Here is a 27,359-nt window from a genome sequence, read left to right as displayed (position 1 = left end):
TTTGTTTTCTTGTCTTATTGCTGTTGCCAGTAAATTGATCTTATGTCAAAACATGGTCTTCACTTTTTGTGCCTCTAATTCTCCTCTCCCACCCTCTGCAGGAGAAGGGGAGGGGAAAAGTGGGGGGAGCAAGTGGCAGCATGGTTTTAGTGGGAGCACTAAATTGGAGAATACCATTCCTAAACCATGACCACTGGCATGTCTCTGAAATGACTATTTTGTTTGGCAGTTACTTAACTCTTATAACCAAACAAACACCAAAAATGAACCAAACAACAGCAACAACAAAAAAAAAAAAAAAAAAAAAAAAAACCAAAACCAAACCCCCCCACAAAACCACAAAATGAAACAAAACAACTAATACCTCTGTGAAAAAGACATTTTAATAACAACCAACAAGGTCAATACTGTGGTAGTACCTTCAGATGGTTTAAGGGAAGGAAAAGTGTAAGAAAGGTTTGTAAATTAATTAATTAAGAATGTAGGATGTTGTGTAAAAATAACAGGCAGACCAGAACAAATAACTACAAGAGCTCACAAAGGATGGTCTCAGTCACCTTTGTAAGAACACATCTCAAATACTCAGTATGCAATCCCTCCCGATAGGCTGTCCTAAGTGTGCAAGTTTTAGTATGCTCAATATGTCAATTAGAAGTAGATATAATAGAAGTACAGATTATTTATATTGGGTACTCTCATCTCGTCTCGTCTCGTCTCCTCCCCTCCCCTCTCCTCCACTCCCCTCCCCTCCCCTCCCCTCACCTCCCCTCCCCTATCCCCTGCTCTCCTCTCCTCTCTTTTCCCTTCAGCAAACTTTCACACAGGTGTGAACTTCACTAAGGATACAGAACTCTCTGCTGAGGTTATAAGGAGTATCAATTTTGTATCAGATACACAACTGGCTTTAAGAGGAGCACAGATGACAGCTATGCACCAGCTCCTTTCATGTAGATGTCAAAATGTTCTTCGTACCAGAAGGGGTTTTCAAACTGTTTCTGACACAGTTGAGTCTTCACTAGAAAATCAGAACTGAAAGGACCTGTAGACAATTTCACAAACCAAGTTCCTTCCACCGACAAAAATAACAAGTATTTGATTAAAGGAATGTGTTTAGGACACATGGAAAGTGTTTAGGACACTCCAGACAAAAAAAAAAAATTTCCAGACACTGATTTCAGTTACCTATGTGCTCTGTAACATTTATAAAATGGTTACTAAGAGTTACATAACATAGGCTAAGGAAATATGACAGGGTGAAATTACATAATTAATAAATCTCCTTACAGTAAGATTTGCTTTAGAGAGGGGAAAAATCCACCATGTTTTTCTGTCTCATATTGCACTGAAAAACATAAAATCAGTTACCTAATATGTTTGGTCTGAAAAAAATGAATGCCATGTGTTTTGCAACATTTCAGATGTAGCCATCAATAAGAACAATGTTGCAGGCTATAATGGATCAGTTTACAAGGCTGCAGTCATAGGCCTCCAGGAAATCCATTTTGACTTAATCAGCTTTCCAATTTTTCAGGTAAAATGTAGCAGTTCTGGATGATATCCAAGAATGAGGACACAGTAATAAAATGATTCAATACATTTTGCATAGTCTTCACAATTTTTAAATCAAGATGCTATCTTAGCAAACATTAACACTTGTTTTTCCTCATGTTCCCTGTTCCTCCCCGTTTTTTGGTGCTGTAATGAAAACTCTGCTCTCCCTTAAAAGCAGCTCTTCTCTACTGTACTTAAAAGCAGCTTACGATATCCATGTCTCTGCAGATATTCTGCAGCAGGTTAAATACGTGAAATATTACTATGTGACAAAACTACTGTTTGCTGAAATTACATTCCGCTACAGCAAAAAGACACTTCACAAGGTACAACACTATTGAACGTCTTTCAGCATTTTCTAAAAAGGAAAAGCATTCCCTAGTGTAGCACTTACCTTCTCTATCTTCAGCACAACTATCATGGTCCTGTGCTTGACCATAGCTCTGCTGATTGACTCAGGATCATGAGAAGCAGCAGAGAGATAACCTCTGAGAACAGCAGCTGTTCTTGTATGTCACAAAGTCACTTCTCTGCATTCCTGGCAAAGCGTACAGAGATTTTTCTCCTATTTAAGTCTAACTGCATTTCACATATTTTTGTTTATCTCTAAAGTTCATGTGCAATAGAAAAAACTGAGAACAGAGATAAAACTTGTGCATTTCTGAATTTGCTTGGTTAACAGCTAGAACGACTCCTCTCCTTTTCATGATCTGAGGCAGAGAATCAGAGGAGGCTCAGAATGATTGATCTGTGTGCGTCTTCCTCTTGCCCCTACTTGTTGCTACCTACCCTGCGTTTGGAAAAAGTAATTGGGAATAACACTATTTTGTAGAAATACCATATTTACATTCTTCCCCAAACAAACTGCATCATTTTATGAGGAGCTGGTGGCAAATGTATTTTTCTATCAGTTGTGGATCTGTGTGATCTCTTACTAAACACTTCCTTTTCACAAAAAGTAAGAGGGTTATCTGGACAAAGAACCTCTAGTTTGAAATTCCTAATGCTTTTCATTTTATCACATTTGAGTGTAAGATAGCAGTTTTACCTGCAGCCATACAGTGATTTGTATTGGATACTGTTACTATTAGACACATTGCCCACATTCTAGGTATGTAGGTAGAAGTAATCAATTAAATTACTAGCAAGACATCCAGATGATACTGTGGAATCTGCTTTGTCAAATTTACAGGAAATTTAATTAACTTCAGTACTCCAACTTCCAAAGTTCTCTAAACGACAAAAAGTTGTTGTCTATATAGCTCTTTGTGAAAGGAATAGTCAGTAACACCACCATAATACACTTTACTTAAGTAACCATGACATCATGGATGAAATACAGTCAAAATCAACATCCCCTTCTATGGGCAAATTGCTCTGTTTGCCATAGGGGTTGACTTATATGTAGAAACCTGTGTTTCATAACAGAGTGTCTTTGCATATGTTTTAGAGTTGAGTCTTGCTTCTGTTAATGCAAACAATTTTCCCATCATAATTACTGCTTTTACAGTTTTGCTAAGGACAAGTGGAACTTAGCAAAACATGTTTCTCTTCTTTCATTTCATTTGAGTGCGAGGTCCTAGATGGTTTATATCATGGGTCACGTCCTTGTTTCCAGCTCCCTTTTCTACCATTCTGTTCTTCTCCACTAAATAATGCTCTCTCTGCTCCCTTTGAATCCAAGGAACCTTGGATATTAACAATGATCCTGTTAATGTTTTATTTCATGTTCCAGTTTCATATTGCAGATATTCTGGGGAAAGAGCCACAGAGAAGCGCGAGCTGGAATGCTCTCTCTCTCTGCTGAAGCTTGTTTTAATCACAAGAGTGAGCCAGCACCTAACATTTTGAATATGATGGCTTAGAGCCCATAAATCAAAGGGCTGAAGAGCAGAAGAGACCAACAGCCTTTCTTATGCTGCCCCCTGCCCTCCAGTATATACCTTTGTTTGGGGTTTTTTTGACACTGAGTTACCTGGTGTAGACACAGCCACTGGCACATTCACTGAGCCCTCCTGCCAGGGGTGGTTTCCTTGGAAGTTCTGGAAAGGGCTTTAGTTTGAGTTCTTGGCCTTCTTCTGTCCTTCATCATAATAGGGTAATTAGACCCACAACTCACACTTGTTGGCCAAAGGGAAGGTTAATATAAAGTGTTGATGAGAGTCATGTTTCCCTTGGGACAGAGAAGTGTTCTGAGAGAACTCCTTTTCCTCCAGTCCACTATTTCCATTTATTTCCATTAGTTTGACAAAAAAAGCAGTCCTACCTTGTCAATGCCAAAACACAGTAAATTCAGTGAAGATACAAACTGGTTAAATTAGAAACAAATGCATGGAAACAAATTAATTGGAAAAAAAAAAAAAGGGTTGCTATATTTTTATTGTCTATCATTATTCTAATATTAAAAAAATTAGAAACAATTTTTTCATATGGCCTGTGGAATTGCGGAATTTACTGCCTAGCTAGTGTTTTTGGTGTCTAAATTTATATAGATTAAAAAAAAAGGCAGATTTCTGTATGGATAACTAGTACCTAGAGCTAGCAAGAAAGCAGCAAATTTCAAGCTTCATTCTCTACTTGTTAAAGATACATATGAATTTTAATGTAGTAGAAAATAATCAGATTTTTTTTAATATGAATTTTCTTGCAATTTTTTTTTTCTAATTTGGATTCTACTGAAGACATTTTTTGGAATACATGCAACATGCGCGATCTGGGCAGAGGTTTCTTTGGTTTAAGTATAGCATTCTTTAGAAAGACATCTAATCCAAATGAGGAATGAATATCTCAGCTTTTTCTGATCTTTATTTGTAGAAGGCAAATGCCAAGCTTCATAGAAGTCAGACTGCATTTTAAAATTAATCCTGTTCCAAGGCAATGAATTTTTATTTGAATATATCCAATGAAACCCCCGTTTATGTAGATCTTTGCAACCTGGAAATTCTACCAAAATTAATCCCATTGAAGTTCCAGTAAAATGTAAATCCTAATTCACTTGTGAGGTAGAAAGGAGTTTAAGTTCCAATACAAGAGTTTGTACATCACCAACTTGTCTTTCTTTCTTTTCTTTTAATTTATTTTCATGACTGAATTTAGCTCCATCTTGCTGCACTGATCCTATTTTCCAATGATAAAAACTTGGTCATGAATTTTTGCCTTTATTTTCTGGAGGCTGGAATCATTCTCAGGATATGCCTGAAGCACATGTTCTATATTAAGCCAAATAAAATTAAATATATCCTTAAAATTAAGCTGGTGCTTATTCTTTGCTTAACAAAAATGAATTAACCATGTGTTAACTATTTACTGGGATTGAAGTCTGCTTGCTGAGTTAGAGGCTAGACTTTTTTGATTAGTTTTTAACAGTCCTTTTCATAAAAACACAGATGGAGTATTCAAATGTCCTGATTGCTCACATGTTCTCATGATCTGTAGCCAGGATCTGGTATGGATTTTTTTCAGTTCAGACAGAACAGGACTTCATCTGGAAAGCAGCAGATGGAAGGAAGGGAGGGGATCCAAGTTTTTAATCCTTTTTTTCCATTTATTTTCTGAACAGATGTTGTTGAGATGATCGAGCTACAGAGCCACAAATCCAACCAAAAACTGGGTAAAGAAATATATACAAACATATGTTGATACTTGGTACATGGTTAATCAGGCAGGCTACAGTCATCTACTGCTGACATGAGTGTCTCCCTCACATATAATGGAGATGACAGGATTTTTAGGGCTACTGTAGAAGAAGGATTTATTTTTGTGTGCTGTTTCGATTTCTCATTCAGTCAAGAGAAAGCTAACAACAATAATGAAAAGTACTTTAGTAACATTTAAATGGTTCAGCACAGGACCAGGAAGTTGGTGAACAACAAGCTGAACAGTACACAGGAGAGAATTTTACCAGAATGGTAGAAGGTTATGGCATATTGGCTCAGGTTCACAGACTTCAGTTTGGGGCCATAATCTCACTGACAACTGTCAGGTGTGATACTAAATAAATGGAAAAAATAATTGTAGGCAATAGGAGTTGCTGATGGGTTAGGGAGCAGTATTTTTCTGATTATTAATTTTCATCAAAAAATAAGGCTATTAAATTAGACCTACAGGATATGCTGATCTTACCATAGTGGTCATGATGAAGTAATTCTGATTTTGTCAGTGATATATTCATTAATGTCTCAACATCTATAAAACAAAACTCATGACTTTGATGGCAATTCCTTCAAAGTAAAGTATAAATGAGATGTGTCTCACTTTTACTTTTTTGCAAAACTCACCTGTTAAATTAAATATATGCAAAACTTAGAAAAAGTTACTAATTACAGCTTATTAAAGCTTCTTCTACCTAGTAACTTCCTTGTTGAAATTCAGTAATTATGAACGAAGGGGATCCCAATAGGCACCTGTTTTACACTTGAAAGCTCAGAATTATTGCTCTAAAGTAAAACTTTGTGCTATGTAACATAAGTCAAAAGAGGAATTATACAGCACTATTTCTGTTATCGTGTCTGCGAAGACTAGAAATGGAGTTCAGGTTGGATGGGACAGGTTGTTGTCACTATACAAACAGTTATGACTGCAATATCCATGGCCAAAGGAAACAACATAATATGGAGAATACTTACACTGAATCAATATTTACTCTTTTTCCAAAAAATGCCTCCATGTCCTTAGAATGGAAAGCATTTAACTGAAAAGCATTATACTATATGTATAAAAAGATTATGGCACAGTTTAGGTCATATCTGACTGACTGTTACAGTGCGGATACTGCATCACGATGTATCAGACAATGAGGCCCGTGGAAAAGAAATATATATGGACCAGTTCTTGATAGATGTTTTTCAGAGATGTTTATTTCTCCAGCCGCATGGCCGGGGCTCTGCCGAGGAACTGCGGCAATCACAGGACCCGAGGGTCCTTGCCTGCGCAGGGGAACACAAACCAACCAATGGGAACGAGGCTGAGCAGGGGCAGGGAAACCCCGTGTCTGTCCCCAGGGCCCCTCTCCCAGGGCTCCATGGCAGGGGGGAGGGCCCCAACAACGGACCATATGGAATAAAATGTCCTTATTTTCTTAAGTTATAAACAGACCACTGTAAAAGAAAATAATTAACAGTCTAAATAGAAGATGTAAAAATTTGAGGTTTTTATAAATACAGAAGGAAGAAAATCTAAGGAAACTCACCATGAATACTCAAGAGTCTATAATTCATTAATTTCTTTCCTGAAAAAACGCCGTTAAATCTAACACAGTTAAACATCAGGCATGTCTAGAAAACATTTTTGTGAGGAAGACTATATAGAAACATATAATATTAAAAAACCCTAAGGTCAGAGAAGGCTTCTCATAATACATGGAAATTGTCTGATTCGACATATTTCATGTCTCTCGTCTTTATGGAGTTTGACATTTTACCAAGACTGTGGAGTACCTCATGGATACTCATTAGAAATGTAGGGATTTAAGTCTTGAATACAATAATTAATTTTATAAAACTGTCATAAAGCTACATACATACTATAGCTTTCTTTAGACAAGGTAAAAGACATTGCTTCCATCATGTCATACATGTAATAGTGGACTCAACCAAAACCTGTCTATGTATTTAGCATTTTATAAAGGGGCCCTTACCCTTGTACTGACAAGATGCCAGAAAGAGACAGAAGTAAGAGGGACAGATGAAAACATAAACATTTAATGGAAATTATGGTAACCAGGAAAATAAATTTTAAGTATTTACCTAAATCAAATCTGCAATTTCTGCACTTTAAAAATACATAGCAAAACTCTCTGTAGGGAAATTGGTGAAAAATAAGGGCTCAAGGACAAGGTAAGAATAGAAATTAAGGACAGCCTACAGAAAGTTATTTGGATAAAGAGTTAGGGCCATAACTTTATCAGAATTGAAACACAGACACAGGAAACATTAATTTCACAAGATTGAAAGGGAAGGCTACATGGTAGATGGAAAATAAGGATATAAGGAAATGAATGAAATATGATGCAAAGAATTTTGGCTAAATTCTAAGATCATATAACTTTGTATAGCTGCTAGCAGGTGATCAAAATATCAGAAAAGATAACGAAAGAATTACAGAATAATGGAGGTTTTAAGGGATGTCTGGGAGTCATCTCATTCAATCACTAAGAGGAAAACAAAAAAACCACAGAAAGTATAACAGAGTCCCTGTTGCAAAGAAATGGGGGAAAAAAGAAAAAAGACAACACAATACAAGTGGAATAGATGGACAAGTATGGGATGAGGGAAAGGATAAACATATTGATAGCAATAACGGTGTCAAAAACATTACAATGGGATAAAAGCCAATCCAGAACAGATTTCTGGTTAAGATCTAAACAGTAAGTAATTCAAGTGGAAACAGAACAAGACGGTTCCAATGCAGTTGCAATAAATTGTCTAAATAGTTTCATAATATTCCCAGAAAACATTATGATGTGAATAGAACAAGGTTGGATTCACTTAACAGAAAGATGCTGTTTAATTTAGCATTTATCAAAAGGACAAATCATAAATATTCCAGACAATTTATCAAAGTGTGAAAGTCTGGGTGGTAACAGAATTTTTGTGCTCTAGTTTTGAGGAGGAGAATAAAAGATGAAAAAATATCATAGAACCAAAATAAAATTGCATTTCACTTTTAATTTATCTCCAGTCAAGTACATGTTCACAGGCATTAGGCATTAATCGTATGCTGGTAAACTAAACAGTTCTGGTTGGAAATCTTCCATGGACTTCAGCACCAGTGTTCCCTTCTTTTTAAGATCTGGATTTAATTTTTCATCTGGAATCATAACCACTTGCATTCCTGCTGCCAGGGCTCCTGTGACTCCATGTGGTGAATCTTCAAACACAAGACACTGAGAAACAAAGAGATGAGGGGGGAAAAAAAATATTACTGTTACTATGAACTTCTAATAGATTGTTTTAAAAGAGAGAATGATCCTGAATGAAACTTAGTAGGAAAACTAAATTTCGTTCTTGGCTTAGACACCTCTAATTAGAACAAGAGCAAACCTCTCAGTTTGAACATCTGCATGGTAATTAACCTTTAATTAATTTCAATTCAAAAAACATCAATACACTTACTTAAATCCCAGAAACGGGTTATCCAGATGTTCCTAAGTGCTTTGTTTTATAGGGATGGGTTTAATCACAAGCTTAAAGTAAAATTAAGCAAGTGCCTAAATACCTTTATAAGCAGGCAATTTAACTTTTCCAAACCAACTTACAACCTGCAAAACGGCAAAAGCAGTGCTTTCACTTACAGGTGTGGCATTTCCTCAGTGCACAAGGCGGGGAACACTAAACTACCTAGGTCAACAGTAGGACTTTGGATGAGTGGAGACAGACACCACTCATCAGAAGACTGCTGTCAAAGTCATGCTCTATTTGCTTAATTCTTCCAAATCAATGATGAGAAAGAAAATAAGCAATTGGAAGGTTACATTTAGAGAAGAGACAGTTTAGTCAGGCAGAAGTTCCATGCCTTACAATAGTCACAATCAAAAGATTGCAGTTTGGAAGCAAAGTTGTTAAAAATAATCATACATTATTTGTGTGGATTTTGAAATTTAACATCAGAATATTGAATAATAAACATATAAGATAAATATATAAAAATCATATCATCCAAAATGTTATATATTAAAAGATAATGTTTCTGGAGCTCATTCCCATTCCAGAATTTATATAATGAAGCATCTCTTCCTGCCTCTTCCTGTCTCTGACCTGCAAATTCACTTTGAATTTTTGGTCATGGACAAGCCAAAGCAACTTTTGGCATCCAATGATCTGAAAAATTCCGACCACGGTTTCTAACACTTCAGCAATTCATACTGCATTTATTATCAGTATTATTAGCACTGCTACTACTACTAATGCCAAAATCACTGCCACAAGTAATTTTAGTAATTGAAAACAGATGCTGGGATGGTTAGGGCAATTTTCCTCACATCTACTAATCATGTTCTCTCAGGCACATGGTGTGATTCCTGAGGCTGTCCTGTGCAGGGCAAGGAGTTGAACTTTGATTATCCTTGTGAGTCCTTTCCAACTCAGAATATTCTATGATTCTATCAACATAAAACAGCATACTGCACCTTTTAGGTTCTCAAACACACAATTATTTCACTGCAGAACATAAAGGATGCACAGTGTTTGTTCTGGCTGTGGTCTAAGGGAACCCAGATGCAACTTGCAAAAACTCTATTACATTCAAAGAAAACATTTTTGCAAGATTTATTAAATTTCTGCCCTATATATACCCATCTATCAGAGACTGTGGAAGGGGAAAAATAAAAGAACCCTCTCCTGATTTCCTTTCTTTTTAAAATATTGATTCTTGCCTTTCAACATGTCAGCGACAACTTGGAGTCTGTCAAGTGAAAAGTAAAAGGTACTTTCTACCTTGCATGTAATAAAGTAAAATTTAATTAATGATTTGTAGTGAGCCAAAGGAATCACATCAATGTCTTTTGTGCTCATTTCCTTCATACAGTTACTGCATTCCATTTTGAACAATGTGATACTTTCAAATGTTGATACTATCTACAAATATGTAACCAGCTGATCCTGGAAAGCTTGGTATGATTGCTATTAGAATGGAAGCATGGCTCTGCCTATAGGTTTTGTTCTTAACAATAGCTTAGTTCATGACATTAAGCACTCTGAGGACAATAAATGAAACTCTGACAGGCTTTGCTTTTTGAAGAATAAGCTTAAATGTTGCAGAGAAGAGCATTGTCAAGGCCTTTCAGAAACCTTTTCTGATCCAGCTCATACGAAAGAATGTACTTCATTGCTCTGCCTTGAAAGACCTAATTGACTTCCATGATGTCACTAATCTTACTGTATGAGAAGAGCTGATGATTATGGAAGGCAATATGCATAATGAGAAGCTTAACTAATTCCCTGGAACTAGACACAATTAAAACTCTTAATTATCAAAGAAACCAGGCAAATGACCCATAATTACAGTGTCTTGCGTGTTACAGGAAATAAGTGTACTAGGTCTTCCTTAAGTCTTCCTTTCTACGGAAACTTATTGTCAACAGCACAGTCACATTTTTAATTGATGACAGCAGGTTTACAGAGGTTCACACACAAAATGGATTTATTAATAAATAAAAATGTTATAAACTCTTCACTGTCCTGGACCACCCACACACTAAATTTAGAGATATGAAAGCAGCCAAGTTCTTTCCCATTTTGCGTAAGTATTGCAACATCAACATCACTCCAACTGAGAGACAGATGAGATTTATACAGACTGAGATTTATACAGCTGAGATTCTAGCTGCTTCTCTGCACTATTTCTAAAACTTGTGTCACTGATCAATACTACTGCTATGAGATCTCTCAAAAGGTCATGCTAATATAGGACAGTTCTCACTTTGGAATGAACTAAATGCTTAAAAAAGTAAAGTAGGAAAGTATATTAATTTATATTTCACTCTATGAATCTAGAAAAAGAAAAATTAATCACTTAACCAGAGGAAGAAATAATACCACTGCAGCACCTTATTACCTTATCTTCCTACATGAAATGTAAGAATATAAGAAAAGAGTGTTAGTTAGGCTCTTGGTATGTACAGCAAGCCCTCTCTAACCTACATACTGCAAAAGTCTGGATGGAATAATTATGTGACTACCAGGGATATCCATAAATGTTATTGCTATTAGTGATAACTAAGAAGCCTAGAAGGATAAAAGATTAAAATCAGTTTTGAAACTAAGATTTTGGAAAAGCTGTGAAGGTAATAGATATGCATAGGGAGTGCTTATCAAACAAGCATCCTTGACCACATACGACATTACTATATTGGCTCTAAAAAGACTGAAGGATGAGACTAAAGATGCCATGATTTATACACACAGAATTATCTGCAAATTTAACACTACCATCTATTGTTCTGTAAAGAAAGAATGAAAAGAAAGTTTTCATCATCTGTCCTCAAATGACACAGAAACATTTGGTATCAGAATGTGACACGTTATGTTTTGGACTTCTTATGGATAGCATCTTATACTCTGTAACTTCTTTATTTTTAATTGATGTTTTCCCCCTTCATAATCAAATCAACTGGTCAAAAGCATGATGGGTTATTTGTAAAATTTGCACTGTAGAAATATTTGGTACCCTTACACATTAATTTATGTATATATGCCCAACACAGTCTTCTGTAAGTGTTTAAGGACTAATTCAAATTTCATCATATCTCTAAAATAGCCCCAAAACAGGCTGCAGGAAGAAATTCACCAAGTACAGCCAGGTCACATGGATATCAAAATGACACTGTTGATTTCTGTAAACCAGCTCAGGCCTTTCATTTCTACATATAGCTTGCTGACTGTTCATTGTCAGAAGTATTTTTACTTTTTTCTTTGTGAAAAATTAGCCCATACTATATGGTTAAAATTCAAAACTAAGTAGTATCTAAGAAATAAATTATCAGTCTGAAAGATATTACTACTGAAATCATGGTTTGTGTTTTGTTCAACAACTTTTATAATTTTTCCTTGCTCAATTTTCTTTAGATTTTCAAAATAGTTCCAGTACTAACCAACTCTGTTAGTCATGTGAGTGACCCAGAAATTTTCAAGAACCATAATATAATTCAGAATACAACACAGACCTATCCATATCCCACACAAAATACTGAGATGCTGAAAAGGTGCTGTTTGTCATTTATGGGAGGTGGTGGAAATTCACAAAAAGAGAGAGGAAACAACAATTTTAACATGTCATAACACAGATGCTGGACTACTTTATAGCTCAACTTATGTTTTCTTTTTTCTTATGTTTTTATATTCCGAGTACCTGGGAACAAGGGGAAAATGTATTTCTGGGTGACCCATTTACCATCAGAATTACTTAAACATTATTGAATAAATCCATTTTAAGCAGCTGCAATATTTGCAATTTTGGTCTTCTACTGTGTTAATTCTCTGATGAATTAATGAAAAACAGTAATGAAATAACGCGATTAATGTTTCTCTCCTAATCTTTGGACTTACACTCCTTCCAGAAATAGTTGGGAAAAATCCCAATAGTGAATACAATAATGAATTACATTTCATTTTATTTTAAGGACATGTGCCAATTTGACCAGCCAGGGATAACAGAATCATATTAAATATGCTGTTAAGAAAGTAATGCAGCTTACAGCCCTACAACTTAGTTCCATTAAGGAAAATGAGGAGTAAGCCAAGATGTTTTTAAATGCTATAAAAAATGAATAAACAAGCTGGAAACTTAAAATCAAACTAATTAAGCACCAGAGTATTCAGAATACTAACTACAGCCACCATTCTTTATGAGTCAATGATTCATATTAAGAACTGTTTGGAAATTACATGCACATATGCTTTTTAATTCAGATTTTTACTAACTCACTACTAGTATGTTGCAGACCAATATAAGAATCAAATTATTTACCATAAAACAAAAAACATAATAGCATAATTTCAAAAAAGAAAAAAGAAAAAAAAAAAAAAAAAGGAAATGTGTTACATCTGCACATAATTAGATCACTCTGTTTCTAGCTCTTGCATAAATGCCACTTTACATTTCAGCCCACACCAGCAGTTCCTCTCTCACAAACCAGTTCACAGAATGTCATCTCAAGGAAGACCAGAAGGAATAAAATAGGGAAGAAGGAGGAGAAATTTCATATTTCTTGCTTGTTTTCAAGACTTGATCAAATGAAAGAAAGTGTTTCTGTGAGTGACAGTCAGTCCCAGACACAGCAGCTCTGTGAGGCAGGGAGAAGGTCACATTTACATGCGGGGTTACTCTGATCATTCCGGATGGCTGGAGCACTCTTTTCACAGAGCTCTGTGTGTTTAGAGGACAGCACACTGGAAACTCTGTATGCTAACTTGTATTACAGGCCTCAAGAAATTCCCAGGCATTTCGGAAACAGTGTCTGATTATCCCAGCAGCAGAAATCTAACTCAATCAACTGCAGCTTGGATTAGCTATAGAAGGGTATTGTTCTTTTATGGAGAACACAAGGCAAATACTCAAGATGTTCTCTACTGAGGCTACTCATATTGCATAACATGCTGGAGTTTTATGTCACTTATCTCTAAAAGTGGCCAAAAAAAGTAATTCTGTACAATGAAATAGTTAATTTGTGCTGCCTTCCTTTCCACAGAGAACTGTCTTTACCAAACCCACTGACTTCCTTGACATGTAATGCTCAACACATTCAAACTAAGCACCTTGCACACAGAGCTCAGAACTCTAGGACAAAATACACTAAGAGGGGTCCCTGGAGCCCATTTGGAAACACCCTATCCAACACATGTCCAGCCTAAGCAGGCTGCTCAGGTCCTTGGCCAGGTGAGCTTTGAGCATTTTCAAGTATGAAGATTCCACAGAATCCTCCTGGATACCTGTTCCCATATGGCGAAGCCATACCTAGGGTGAAAATGGTTTTCCAAGAATCTAGGAGTTTCTTGTGTTCCAGCTTGTCCCTGTTGCCTACTGCATGATCACTTTGCACCTTGGAGAAGAGGCTGGGCCCATCTCATGAGCAAACACATCAGAGATACAAACCAGGTACACCCAAAGGAGGAACTGTTTTGATGCATCCAAATTCTAAGCCTCAAACTGAAACTGGAAGTAGGCACCAAAAGTATTTCCTAAATAAAAGCAATGAACTTTATACCACAGGGAATGTGGACAAACCCACAGGTCCAGGCTGCCAGAGCAGGTACCCTTCCTGTTTGTTTTGTGTAACTGGACACCATCACTTGCCTACAACTGCCTCAGCAGGTGCTGCAGAAGGCACTTGATTCTCATGGAGCAAGATAATTTTTTAAAAATCTATTTTGGCAATAGTTTACTTTTGTTCTATAATGTCTTCTTGACCAGTGTTATTTTCCCACACAGGAAGACCAGCCTGCATGGTGAAATTTACATGAAATTGATCTAAACATTATTTAATTATTGTATAATATTTGACGGAAGTGTCAATAACAGCCCACATATTGCTTCAGACATACAGTAATTTCCTAATTTCTTCAATAAAGAGAAAAAGGGTGAGAAGAGGCATTAACCTTTAAAGAGGTTTTCATTGGGAGTGCAAAAGCATTATGGAAAAGGTCATTTTTTTCTATTCAGGACAAGCTTCTCATTGAACTGTACACAAGAGTGTCACCAGTCTGGAGTGACTTGGTGAGATATAGCTGTGTTACACTTTAACTCTTCATGATCAGGAAGAAAAGAGCCTTTCATTCAAAATTCAAAGCTGAAAGTTATTATAGAGAATATTTAAGATTATTAGCATAAAACTCCAAGCACAAAGCCAGAAAATACCACCTTTAAATAAAACAAAACACTAACATAATTGTAATAATTATTTTCTTAATATTTCAACTACAGAAAAAAATACATTAAAAATGGCAATTCGCTCTTCTCAACATAGATTTCAGAGGAAAGTGGAGAAGAATGTACAAAACTAAGTTGGAAAAAATATTAACTCCTAAAGTTAAGAGGAATATAAATGCTCCTGTTGGACAGTATTTGAATCATATGGGTTCATCCCTTCAACTTACCATCTTATACCTGGCATACTTAAAGCTGATTGTATGTGTAAAACCACGAAATGGCTGTGCAAGGATTTATGAACGTGCTCTTTCAACAGTAGCCCACCTGTGGGCATTGGGTTATGGTTAGGAATGTCATAATTCCATAATTTATTTTTGCAACAGCAATCTAAAAATACCACATCTGAAATGAAACGCCTCATTACATCAATAATGAGATCTATTTAAGTAACTGTCCTCGTGATTTCAAAAGATGATTTCTCAGCCTTTTAATTTGCAAAGCTGCTTTGACTGTGCAAGCAAATGGAGCTCAGAACTCAAAATTTCTTACATAATTTTCTTTACCTGAGAAATTATTTCTGCGTGCTAAATACACTATTTCTAAAGAATCTGAACTCTACCACCAAAAGTAAAAGAATTAATAATAAAACCCATATTTCTACATAAACTATGTATGATATGCCCTTTTTGAACTATTTATCATGAGAAATAATTAATTCAATGGAACCACTCTCCTAACCCTGAAAGGATTAACTAAGTGCATGGCAAGTTCTACTAAATCAATACAATTATTATTGGTAAAAGCAAATTTTTTAATAAGAATGTATTACGTATTAAGAGGAAAGTTTTAAAAAAAAGTCATAATTATTTTTTTAAGATTTCAGTAGAGAAGTCATGTTTTCCATATTAATCTCTAGATTGTTTTTATCAGCTTCCTTTGTTTATTTTGGGGAAGCAATAGTTACCTAGGTACTTCAAGCTATGAAAAATGCAGAGAAGGAAAGCCAGTTAATATCAAACAGTTTTATGTGAATCAATCATTAAAACAGACTCAAGAAAATTTCTTTCCACTGTAAACTCCAAGCCCAAATATTTCTGTAAATAAGAAAATTAATATTAATATTAATTAATATACACTTAAAATGAATTCCCATGTAGAAAGTTATTTAAGTCTTAATCTCAATACATTTCAACATGCTTTTGTCAAAATTCCTCTAATATGATCTAGCTATTTTAAATACTGCATAGAAGCACTTTTTTAAATGCATTGATGACACACAGTTATCAAGCTGTGCCTATTTTTCTATTAGACCAACTCTACCAGATAAGAGAATGCTAACAGTAACTTCGACCAAGTGTTTCCAGTTCTTATTTTGACTCAGGAATGGTTACAGGAAGAGTAACAAGTCATTTTCCATGAAAGGAATAAGGGACACAAAATGTAGATGAATGCATCAGAGTAAACAATGAACAAAATTAGAAAAACATGCTTATTTAACTCTGTGTATGTATGCATGTGGATCAATACACGGTGTATATATGGTCTCCATACAGATAGTTTCTCTCTCTGTGCCTTAAGTCTTATTCAATTTAAGATATATATTAGATCAGTAACTAACACAGCCATGATACTCACTTAACATGAACATTAGTTTGGGAATACCAGCCATGGTATTAGCGACTAGTTACTATGCTTGTCACACAACTTCTGCCATGAGTAACTTCTTTTGGATACTCAGTTCTTCAAAGAAGCAAGTTTATCAGTATCTGGATTCTCATCAGCTTTTCTTAATATCATTTTTATTTAAAACCTCCTCCCATTTTGTATATTTCAATCACAAATAATGTTCAGATTCAACAGGGTATAAAGCTGACAGATGGCAGACTAATTCAAAAGGAAAACTACCATGTATTTGCCTGTAAAACAACCTCTCATGCGCAAAGTTCTCAAAACACTTTATCAGGCCATATGCTTAAGTGAAAACTACTTGTTCATCCAGCACAATAATGATTTTATATTAAAACTAAGAATCACCACTTCGTGAATCTGCTGATCTGAAGCATCATGCATTTGCTGACCTTCAACAGTTTGAGTGAGTCTTTAGAAAAGGGATGCAGGCTGATTTCCCATTTAAACTGTGTCCACTTCTCTGAGACTATTGGAATTGCTACTCTAAAGCCTGCTGCCACATTATTTTGCTAGGTAATTATTAATTACTTATTGCTATGTAATGGCACACAATATACATATATACACAGAAAATATGCAAATGATATATAAGTATTGTATGGACTCAGAATCACATGATTCCAGGATGGCTGGAATGGTGTTAATAATGCCAAGGTTGTGGGTTTGATCCCTGTATGGGCCATTCATTTAAGAGTTGGACTCATGCTCCTTGTGGGTCCCTTCCAACTCAGAATATTCTGTGATTCTGTGATTCCATGACTGAGACTGGAAGCAACCTCTGAAGGTCACCTGGGCCAACTCCCTGCTCAAGCAGGGACACCTACAGCCCAGGACAAGATCCAGACAGTGTTTGACTATCTCCAAAGAGCGAGACTCCACTACCTCTCTGGGTAACCTGCAACAGTGCTCGGTCACCCTAATGGTGAAAAAGTGTTTCCTGATGCTCAGAGGGAACCTCCTGTCTTTCAGTTTGTGTCCATTGCCTCTGGTTCTGTCATTGGGCACCACTAAAAAATGCCTGGCTCTTTGCATTCTCCCTTCAGGCATTTACTTACATTAATGTTTCCCTGAGCCTTCTCCAAGCTAAACAGTCCCAGCCCACTTTGCCTTTCCTCAAATGCAGTATGCTGAAGTCCCTTAATTATCTTGGTGTCCCTTTGCTGGACTCCCTCCAGTAGCTCAATATGTCTCGTACTGGGAAGTGCAGAACTGCACCCAGTATTTTGCAGGTATGGCCTCACCAGTGCTGAGTAGAGGGGCAGGATCAATTCCCTCAATCTGCTGGCAACAGTCCTCCTCATCAGCCACCTTAGCTTGCAACGGCACATTGCTGGCTCATGGTCAACTCAGTGTCCACCAGCCATTGTAATTACCTTTTCTTCTGACCATAGGAAATCAATTGGGTTTTCTTTCCTGTTCGGAAGTGTGCAGCTAGACTCACTGGTGCAGAGACAGATGGCATTGTAATGGAACTCCTAAATTTAAAGGTCTGAATGACAAATGTGCAAAAAATATAGACAAAACTTATTGCTAAGTGACCATTACAAAACCTATGATGAGAATATAAAGCACTCCATTAGGAAGTGTCTCAGTCACCCCAATACTGATATAAACACATTTGTTCACAGTTAAGTCAAAGACAAATTGCCCTCTCTACAAATGCCTGCAGTCAAATTACACAGAAGCACCTGAATGACAGTTAATGTGCTTATAACACACATTTGTTTGGGAAAAACATCCAAGTTGTCTCTGCCTAAGCACAGTCCACCCTTCTTTTCTTCTATTTAAAACAAATTATGTGTATTTATATATTAGTTAGACTACCATGGCATACTGAAAAAGAGTGATTTTACATTGCTCTAACCATCACGACACATGACCTGAAAGAAAGCACTTATAATACTGAAATACAATCAGTTCAGAAATAGATGCCAAGATATTGCCAAGAATCTGGATAAATTGACAAGCAGCTGAGTGCTACAAGCAGCATTTTACTGATAACTTGGAAGCTTCAGCACCCAGACATTATATAAGTATTCCCTAGGGAAACCAGACTGCAGCAGGTGCGTCAAGGTGACAAAGTATCACTGCCACACAGTCCACTCACTGAATTATATATTCTGGCTACCAGGTAAAATATTCTGTGACTACAAAAATAAAAGAGGACAGGCTGCCTGTTGGATGAACAAGCAAAAGAGAATCTCAAACTTTGTGATTCAACACACAGGAAATGGCTCAGGTGATTTTTTTTTCTCTTCTTGTTTTTGTTTTTTTAGACGTTGTAGTGTTTTCTGTTATATTTCAAGTCTTTACTAATTGATTCCAGCTGCTTCTAGTGAGTTACAGATAAGATTCATTACTGAATAGAGAAAATTGATAAATCAAATAGCAAATATGTCTAAAGACTGAGGACTCAAAATCTCATCTACACATAAAGACTGACTTCAGGATTTATGTTCTGGATCTGAAGATCTTTAAGGTGTGGCTAAAAGCACCTGTTTCATAGTCTTCAAAGGCTTGTAAGTTCTAGTCTTAGCAAGCAGAAAAGTGTGAGAAAAGACACTAAACATTTATTTTTTCCACTGAGCCTGCATCTGCAGAAAAAACACTTCAATACTTTTAAAGCCATAAAGAACAGTCTCCTCATTGACAAGAAAAGTCAGAATTTAACAGGTAGTTCTACTGGATATCAAGATGATGGACTAAAACTGGAAAGAGACAATTATTCTGTCTAGAAATACTGTTACTATATGCTCAACTAGGTCACGTTTAGTTACCAAAAGAACCAAAAAGAAGAAAATCTTACAAAATCAAGTGACAATTGTCCTTTTGAGCTAGTTCACATAGATACCCAGTATCTTGCACCTTGATGAAAAGCAAAGATGCTGCTCATGACACTCAAAATGCTTTTCTCAATCAGATGTTCCTGTGCTTAGCAGTGGTAGTGCTGCAGGCTTCCAGCAAAGGTTCTCTTCATGTTTTCCTACTTCCCTTACAAACTAAACTCCCTACTTTAGTTGTCTTCCTAAATACCTTCCTTGAAGAAAAGGAACACAGTTCAGGTAGGCTGATGTTAATTAACAAGAATCTTTCCTTCCAAATATTCTGTGGTTATGAAACATCATATTACTACAAAGTCCAAAGAGCACGTATGGAACATAAGCATTTAAAATTGCCAAGTTTCTACAGAGAGGGATCTGTACATTTTCATATACAGAAATACATACATATATGCACACACATTAGTTTATGTGACAGAACTGTACAGAGGAAGAAGAACGGCAGGAACAGCAAGGGCAGGTGGGGGACCCTGAAACACCCTGGCCAGCTGCTCCCAGACACATCACAGCAGTCATCAGCCTACCAAAAGCTCATTGCTGTGCTGCATGATGGGGAAGGATGAGCCCAGGAGCCCTCTGAGGTTCTGGCCCAGCCACTGCTGGTGCCACAAGGCCAGACCCACACAGACATGCCAACAGGAGAGGCTCCATGGGTCAGGGCAGTCTGTGGTAATGTGAGACAGAAGGGGCTGATGGGGTGTGAGTAGGGGCCATCTGTTCTTGGCCATTCCTGCATCAGTCTGTGTAGTCTGTCCTGTCTCCTCTAATTAAACACCATTTATGATGGTTTTCCTGGGCAAGGGCTTACTATTGTGCACACACATGTGCATGGAGGTCCCAGTGTCAGTCCTGCCATGCAACCAGGAGTTCCATGTGCCAACAGTGCAGCACCTCCAGTGAGGATGGGTGTGCAAGTGAGGGTGTGAGGGCTAGCAAAGAGAATGCTGGAGTAGCTGGCAAGTAGGTGACGTGTCCTGGAAGTCCGGCATGACCCTATAGGCAAGAGCACAGTCAGTCCTGGCTCTTAGAGGGACAGGGTAGGCACAGGGCAGCTTTGGCCAGCTGCTGTAAAGATTGTGGCATCTCGGGCTTTCCAAGAGATCTGTCTGTATGTGCACAGCAGAGACTCTGTGGAATGACAGAAGCACAAGACTGGGATCCAGGGACAGTAGAGTACCTAAATCCAGCTGCTGCAAGGATTCATAACACAGGGTGAATATAGGGTACATTTGTCTCATATATTTATGCATGAAAGTGACATAACAGATGATCGCTTCAAGATCATAGGTACAGGTTGGAAAAGACATATTTAAATTCTCTAAAATTCCTAGGCTTATTCACAGCTGCAAAAGTTAATGGAAGGTGTCTGCACCATGAACATGTGTACTTATTGAAAAATTACAGCATTTTAAACATTTGCCAATTAAGGTGATTTTGTTTTATGTTTTCCACTCCAAAAAAGCGAACAAACAAAACCCACAAAAAAAAGCCAAAAGAACAAACTGTGTGGAACACTCATAGACAAAGGCTTTGCAAATAAAATGAGAGCCATGGTCAACTGAAACAATACTGAGCCCTTTGTTGTGTTTATAAAAAGAAATGCAAAAAGATGGTTGGGTTGTTTGGTTTTGTCAGGCAACACAAGCTTTTAATATCTCTAGTCATTCAGACCTTCGACTAAGATTTATTAACCTGTCAAACAAAAGCAATTTTACAACATATCCAACTGCAGTTCATTTCAGAACATTTATTGCTCTGTAAACAGAAAATCCAGATTCTCCTTAAACAATCTATTCCTTTTCTTCCTCTTGAAGCAAGAAGGAAGGCATGGTAGTAAGAGAAATTCTAAGTAAAAAATAAAGAAGGATTTATAAACTTATTTGCACAAACATATAGAAAGCATAAAGTTAGAAATTAAAATGGACTTTTACGGTGACTACCTCAACTGAAAAAAACATCACCCACCATTGGGCAATATGGATAAGAGGGGAAGGGGAAACAGAATAGGGGCACAGCTCCATGTTTACTTTGCATATTTTCTGCTATGCAGCTCAGCTCAATGCCTCTGAGAGGTTTAGAAAGGAGGGGGTTTATTAGGAGACTGAAACAGAAGGAGCATGATACCTACCTGGAACACGATCAGGTCATCCAGTCTCCCTTTACAGAGAGAAACATGTGATGCTAGGGAATGGGTTACTGCTTCTTGGGGATAGAGCCTCGTCTGACAGCCTGACAAAGGGGAGGCAGCCACAGCTCCGTGCCCCCAGTACAAACAGTAGCAAGGCTGAGCATGTATCTCCCAGCAGGCACTAGCACACAAACACACACGTAAATAAATAAATAAATAAATATACACAACTCTAGACACACAGATCAATGCAGTTATACTCAGCACTCCCAAGGACCCACAGGGTCATTCAGCTGCCTCTTCTCTAGTGCTCATACGCTTGCACTCAGCCTGGCCACTGGCCCTGCAGATGCCTGGGCTGGACCCCCTGTCACCTGCAGTCCCAGGCTGGGGGCTAGTACCTCATTTTGCCCAGTTGCCAGCACCCAGATCTGTGTTTGCTCCAGCCACTGGCACCTTGGACACATGGGCCTCTGCCCGGGTCTGGTTTCAATTGCTGGCCACACACATACAGACCACAGACAAGATGCCCTTCAGCCAGGAAGATTTAGAAGTGGAATTTGCTAACACAGGACACACCACACTGGTAAGGAGTTGTGCATGGCCAGACAAATGTGTTACCTATTTACACATCCAATGGTTTTTATCCCCTTATCCCTCTATTTCCCTGTAATAAATCCTGATCACACCCCAAATTTTCTTCCTCTGCATCCCATACTGAGTGCCACACCCTAGGCAGCATCTCCCCTCAGTCTAAAAAGGATTGATCCAGCATTGATTCACCTTGATAGGACTTCTGGGACAGCAGTGGGAGGGCCCAAACAGGCTGTCCCTCTCTGGGGGAGTCCTTAATCTGGGCTCCTGTCTGCCTTTGGGACTCTGCTGCCCTGGCCATATGGAGATGGTCACCTGATAGGATGACGACTTCAGTGACAGGTGTGGGAACTGTTTGGGAAGGTGTGATTTGGGATCCCCCACCTGCTGTCACCTCTCTCAGCTCTTTTGTGGGTCTGAAACAAGCTTTTAACACAAACCCCAACATCTACATCTGGTAGCAGATCTTCCTTAGGATCTTTCCAATTCTATGCAAGTTTATGCATCACATGCTGCTTGATTGCTAACATGCAAGATCAGGAATCCAAGTAGTTTCTTTTACAAGCCTTTATAACCGGGGCCTGACATGCCATACACTACGCTAAATATAGAAATCAATAGAAGAAAAAGTGATACTCAAATCAGACATCCTATTTTTCCTTTCTTCTCAATGCTGCTATTATTCCAAGGTTCAGTTTGATCCTAAAGCAATACACCACAGCATGTCACAAGCATTATTATGTCTTTATACTGCCGAGTAACTGAAATCCTTTTATTAAAATACAGCATTCTGTGATGGATTTCTTCATCCTTGGACTGACATTGAGCCTGAAGCTCTTACTAGTAATCACTTTACAGAAAGCCAGATCACATACTCAACTCAGACAGAGAAGCTAAGGACTCAATTCACAGATTTTTAAAAATGGTGTGAAAGCTGGTGAGACTGAATTGTTCTAGCAAAGAATAGACATATTTCAAAATTTCTGAGAAAAACTACACTGAACACCTTTTCTAAGTATTCAACTTATGGAACATTTTATTCACCATTCATTAGCACCGTATTATTTAAACAAAATCAGAGAAACAAGAAAGTTACTCGACTAAATATTAATCATCTTAAAGAAAATTAAGGCTGTCATTTACTAATATCAGGTGTAAAGAGGAGCTGTAAATATGAAGATATCACTAAGTCTTCCACCAGCCTACTCAAAGTCAACAATCATCTTTCAAGCATACTTGCTCTTCAACTGATTGCTAAGGGGATAACAAAAAAAAAATCAAATTACAGGAGAAAGGGACAGTAATAAATTGTCCAAACATTTTAGAGTTACTAGCTAATGCAATACTAGAAGATGCAACTGACATCAGTGTTTCTAAAGAAAACTTCTTTACTTTGAGAGACATGCCAAAGTGCACATTTGCAGCTGACTCCTCTTTCCACTATCTTCGTGAGATTTTATATTTAGACATGTAGCATCCTAAATGTTTGAAGAGTTTTTGCTGTAATGTTAGCCCTGTCACATCATCTACCAATCCTCTTGAGACAGAATGCTTAGCCTCAAAAAAGTAAATGCTTTTACTATTTCAGTACATACATCATTAACGTATAGACTATTTCCTCACTTTTCATCTACACTCCCTAAAAAATGCTTGAGAAAGCCATAAGGACAAATGGGCTACTGCACACTATTAACTCTTTATAATTTATAATGAAGGTATATAGATTACTTAGTGCAGTTACAAATTCAAGTTTTCATTTTCACCTTCAAGGCCCTATATTATCTTACCCACAATTACTTATGTCTTGCTTTTATTTCCTTCTACTCCCTAGGCATCTTCTATCCTTTCACTTAATTGCATTCTTTATCTCTTTCTCCCACTTTCAGCTGTATGTCTTATATCACGCTGACCTCTGTGCCTTGTACAATCTTCATGCCTACATTCTTCATCCTTCTCCAGCAGTATATTTAAAAATACACTCTTTCAGGAATCATTGGTACATGCTCTTCTTCCTCCCTTTCTTATTGCTTGGCTAATAACTAAAATTTGTCTTGCTTAAATCACTTTTGATCCTTATTGGACCAGGGCAGCAGAGAACACAGCTGAAATCAGAGATGTCTGATTTACTTCTTATTTCTATCAGGAACGACCTCTGTTAACTTTTTAACTCTGAGGAGAACTGAGGGACAATACTTGCTTGCCATCTAAAATAAAGAATTGGAATCTTGATCACTAAAAAAGCCACAATGTTCATTAAACAAATGCCAATCAGTGTATGTGTATAGTGGTTAGTTTCTAGAAGCTACATCTGTACTTCTTAAATGTTTACATATATTTCACAGTGCTCCAACAGTTGTCCAGAGTGGGCTCCATGCCTGTGATCCAGCACACATGAATATGATGCTTTTTATCCACTCATGGTTTAATGTGTACTTAAATGTAAATATGATGACCACACTGAGCAGCACACAAACATCAGGAAACCAGGGAAACATTCCCAGATGCAGTAATGGTCACATATGGTAGAGTCATAGCATTATTCCTGACTTCTAGAACACATGACTACAGGAATTCCACCTTCGTAAACTTCAAACACCTACTCTACACAATATAACTCTTCATGGAATTATCATATGACCATTTTACTAGTTATTACTATAATTGCAAAAATAATATCTTCAGAGGAACATCTTAAAAAAACTGCAAACTTATTTGCTGAAATTTAAGGAAAAAAAATCTTCTCAATGAAAATTTTTGGCCTGGAAATTTAAAAACTCACAACAGATATCAGTCTTCCAATGATATATCATAGCTAATCTAAAGACTGCAAATGCATTCTACTTTAGATACATGATCATTCTTTGAAAAAATCAAAGGTTTTGTTTTAATTTGCTTGGGTAACTGCATTATTGAGAGTGAAAAGCAGTAAGATAAGTTACATGCTATTATACTTTTTGCACCCATGGCACTTTTTTGAATCAGTAATATTTTGAGTCTGTAATAGTTTTGAAGTTGAGGACAACAGGCAACCTCTAATGTCTCCAGTCTGAGCTACAAGATGCAATAATATGTTCTGGAGACAAACTGAATACATCACTGTGACCAGGTGTCTGTTCAGGAGAAAGAGGACAATTTTCTTATGGAGGAAAACATGTTCTGTAACAGAAGATATTTTCAGCAATGGATGAAATTGCATCAACTAGTCTTTACTAGTCAGCAAAACCTTGAGGCTTTGAAGCAACTAACCTATGAAGTGAAGGAGTTACTAACATCAAAAGCCATTTCCATTACCACGCCACTATCTTAGAAAATAGTTGCAGTTGCATTTTAAAATAATTCTGGTGCTATTCAGGGAAGTATTGACTAGTAATCCTTATCTCTATACTTGGTAAAACCTGCTGATAACACAAAGTTTTGTAGGTCATCTGGGATAACATCTGTAAGAACTTTGGAGTGATAGTCTATTGGGCAGTCAAGTGTCAAATGAAATAAAATGGTCAAGAAATGTGGCAGGACGCATTTTCTAACGTTTGCTTTATGTATTGGACATCACTGTAAACAGCTCAGTGAAAATTCAGAACTTGGGTGATCAGCTCAGTGAAAATTTAGATCTTGGGTGATATTATTTATATTCAGAGATATATATAAAATAGTCTCATCTGGAATGCTCCATGTACTAGATCTCACAGACATTATTCTATGTTAAAATGTTTTTGATAGGAAGGGTTTGAAGAAATGCAATCAGAATGATTATGAGGAGAAAAAAACCAAACAACCAACCATATCACTGCCCTCATCCCCACAAAAAAACCCAAACACAACCCTTTCAGATGGTGAGGTTTTGAACAGACTCTAAAGGGCTTTATTTAGGGAGCAAAAAATAAAAAGGGATGTGACAAGCAGCATTTACAATACTGAGTGGCAGATCAATTACTTCTTATCTTTCTCACTCATAACATATAAAAAGCTGACATTGGAACATATGCAACATATACAGAATTCATTGTCCCAGGCACACATCAGTGTCAAGAAAAAACACAGATCCTGTGAATGGGTTACTATAGCCTGTTTTTACATCTGTTTTTGTTAAAAAACAACTTGATATGGGAGCAACAGAATTTAAGTAGATAAATTAACCCCCTCTAGCTAAAAGGTGATTATTAAACTGTGATTATTAGCTATCATCAGAGATGGTGCCAAATAAGCTGGACACTGAATTTGAGCATGAACAGCAATTCCTATATTCAGTAGCATTTAGACAAAAATGAAAAGCTTTTCTTTAATGGAATAGGAGGGTAGCATTTCTGCTACTGCTTGGAATTGTATTCTACTTTAAATCAGAATCACTTCAGTCTTACTCAAGTTTAACTTGAACCGTTTCCTTCTTGGCTTTGAATTATGCTATTATTCTAAGATTAAAAGATGCTGAAATGGAAATGTTAGGCACCCTTTTTTAGCAGACATGTCTTCATGTCTTCAGTTCTTTTTATACTACAAGGTCTTTTATCTTTATAACACCTATCACAACAATAATTTAGAAAAAATCTCCAATACTGCTTCATGGAGTACACTTTGTAATCACCTTCTAAGTGCACTTATTTTGTGATGCAGCAATCAGTCTGAGCAAAAAGCTTTGCCCTGTTTAGACTATAAATAATTTAGCAGTGTTAATTGATGGTTCTATATGTAGGTTTTCTGCAACCATGCCAAAAAGACAGACTCTTACAAATTCTTTATCACACAACAGAGTAAGAACCCTATCATGTAATACCAGCTCTCTGAATATTACCTACAACCACATCTCCACAAAGAACAAGTAATTTAAACAAACAGCAAAAAAATAAACTCGCCATTCCCTACCCTTAGTGCATTAAAACAACGCATAGCTGACAATATGACAATAATTTACAAAGAAGCAACCAAAAATATTGCCAACAATGCAATTCCTTCTTTCAGTCTTCATTCTTTGTCCTGAAACTGTTGAAAACCATTGTTACAACAAGCTCTGGGTGATTACAAAGGTAACTCCAGATACAGAGAGGATCAGTGCACTAGATCTTATTGAAAGAGGATTTATTCATGCTTGCTATAACTCAAAAGACATTAAAAACATTTTTTGTGAAAATTCTTGTTAATTAAAATCTAATTATTCAATGACTGCTGTTTGGCATCTCTAAGAAAACGCTCTAGGTCTT

The 27,359-nt window shown here is 37.0% G+C and overlaps 1 protein-coding gene across 6 annotated transcripts in view; it reads right to left on the bottom strand.

The window, feature by feature from the left end:
- Positions 1–8,196: 8,196 nt before the first annotated feature.
- LOC121669397 (pseudouridine 5'-phosphatase) overlaps positions 8,197–27,359 on the bottom strand; it is a 69,144-nt gene continuing 49,981 nt past the window's right edge. For 5 of the 6 annotated variants that reach the window (XM_042038253.1, XM_042038295.1, XM_042038275.1 and 2 more), the window contains one exon: positions 8,197–8,434. In XM_042038253.1, the coding sequence (XP_041894187.1) occupies positions 8,258–8,434 (177 nt within the window). In that variant the 3' untranslated portion in view covers positions 8,197–8,257. Of the gene's footprint in view, positions 8,435–21,586; positions 21,752–27,359 lie in introns of those variants that run through there. The other variant, XM_042038264.1, reaches the window with a different exon arrangement.

Source organism: Corvus kubaryi, unplaced genomic scaffold, assembly GCF_017639235.1.
Source record: "Corvus kubaryi isolate FWS band 111438036 unplaced genomic scaffold, C.kubaryi_AGA036_p1.0 133, whole genome shotgun sequence".
NCBI lineage: Eukaryota > Metazoa > Chordata > Aves > Passeriformes > Corvidae > Corvus > Corvus kubaryi.
This window is presented reverse-complemented; position numbering and strand designations above follow the sequence as displayed.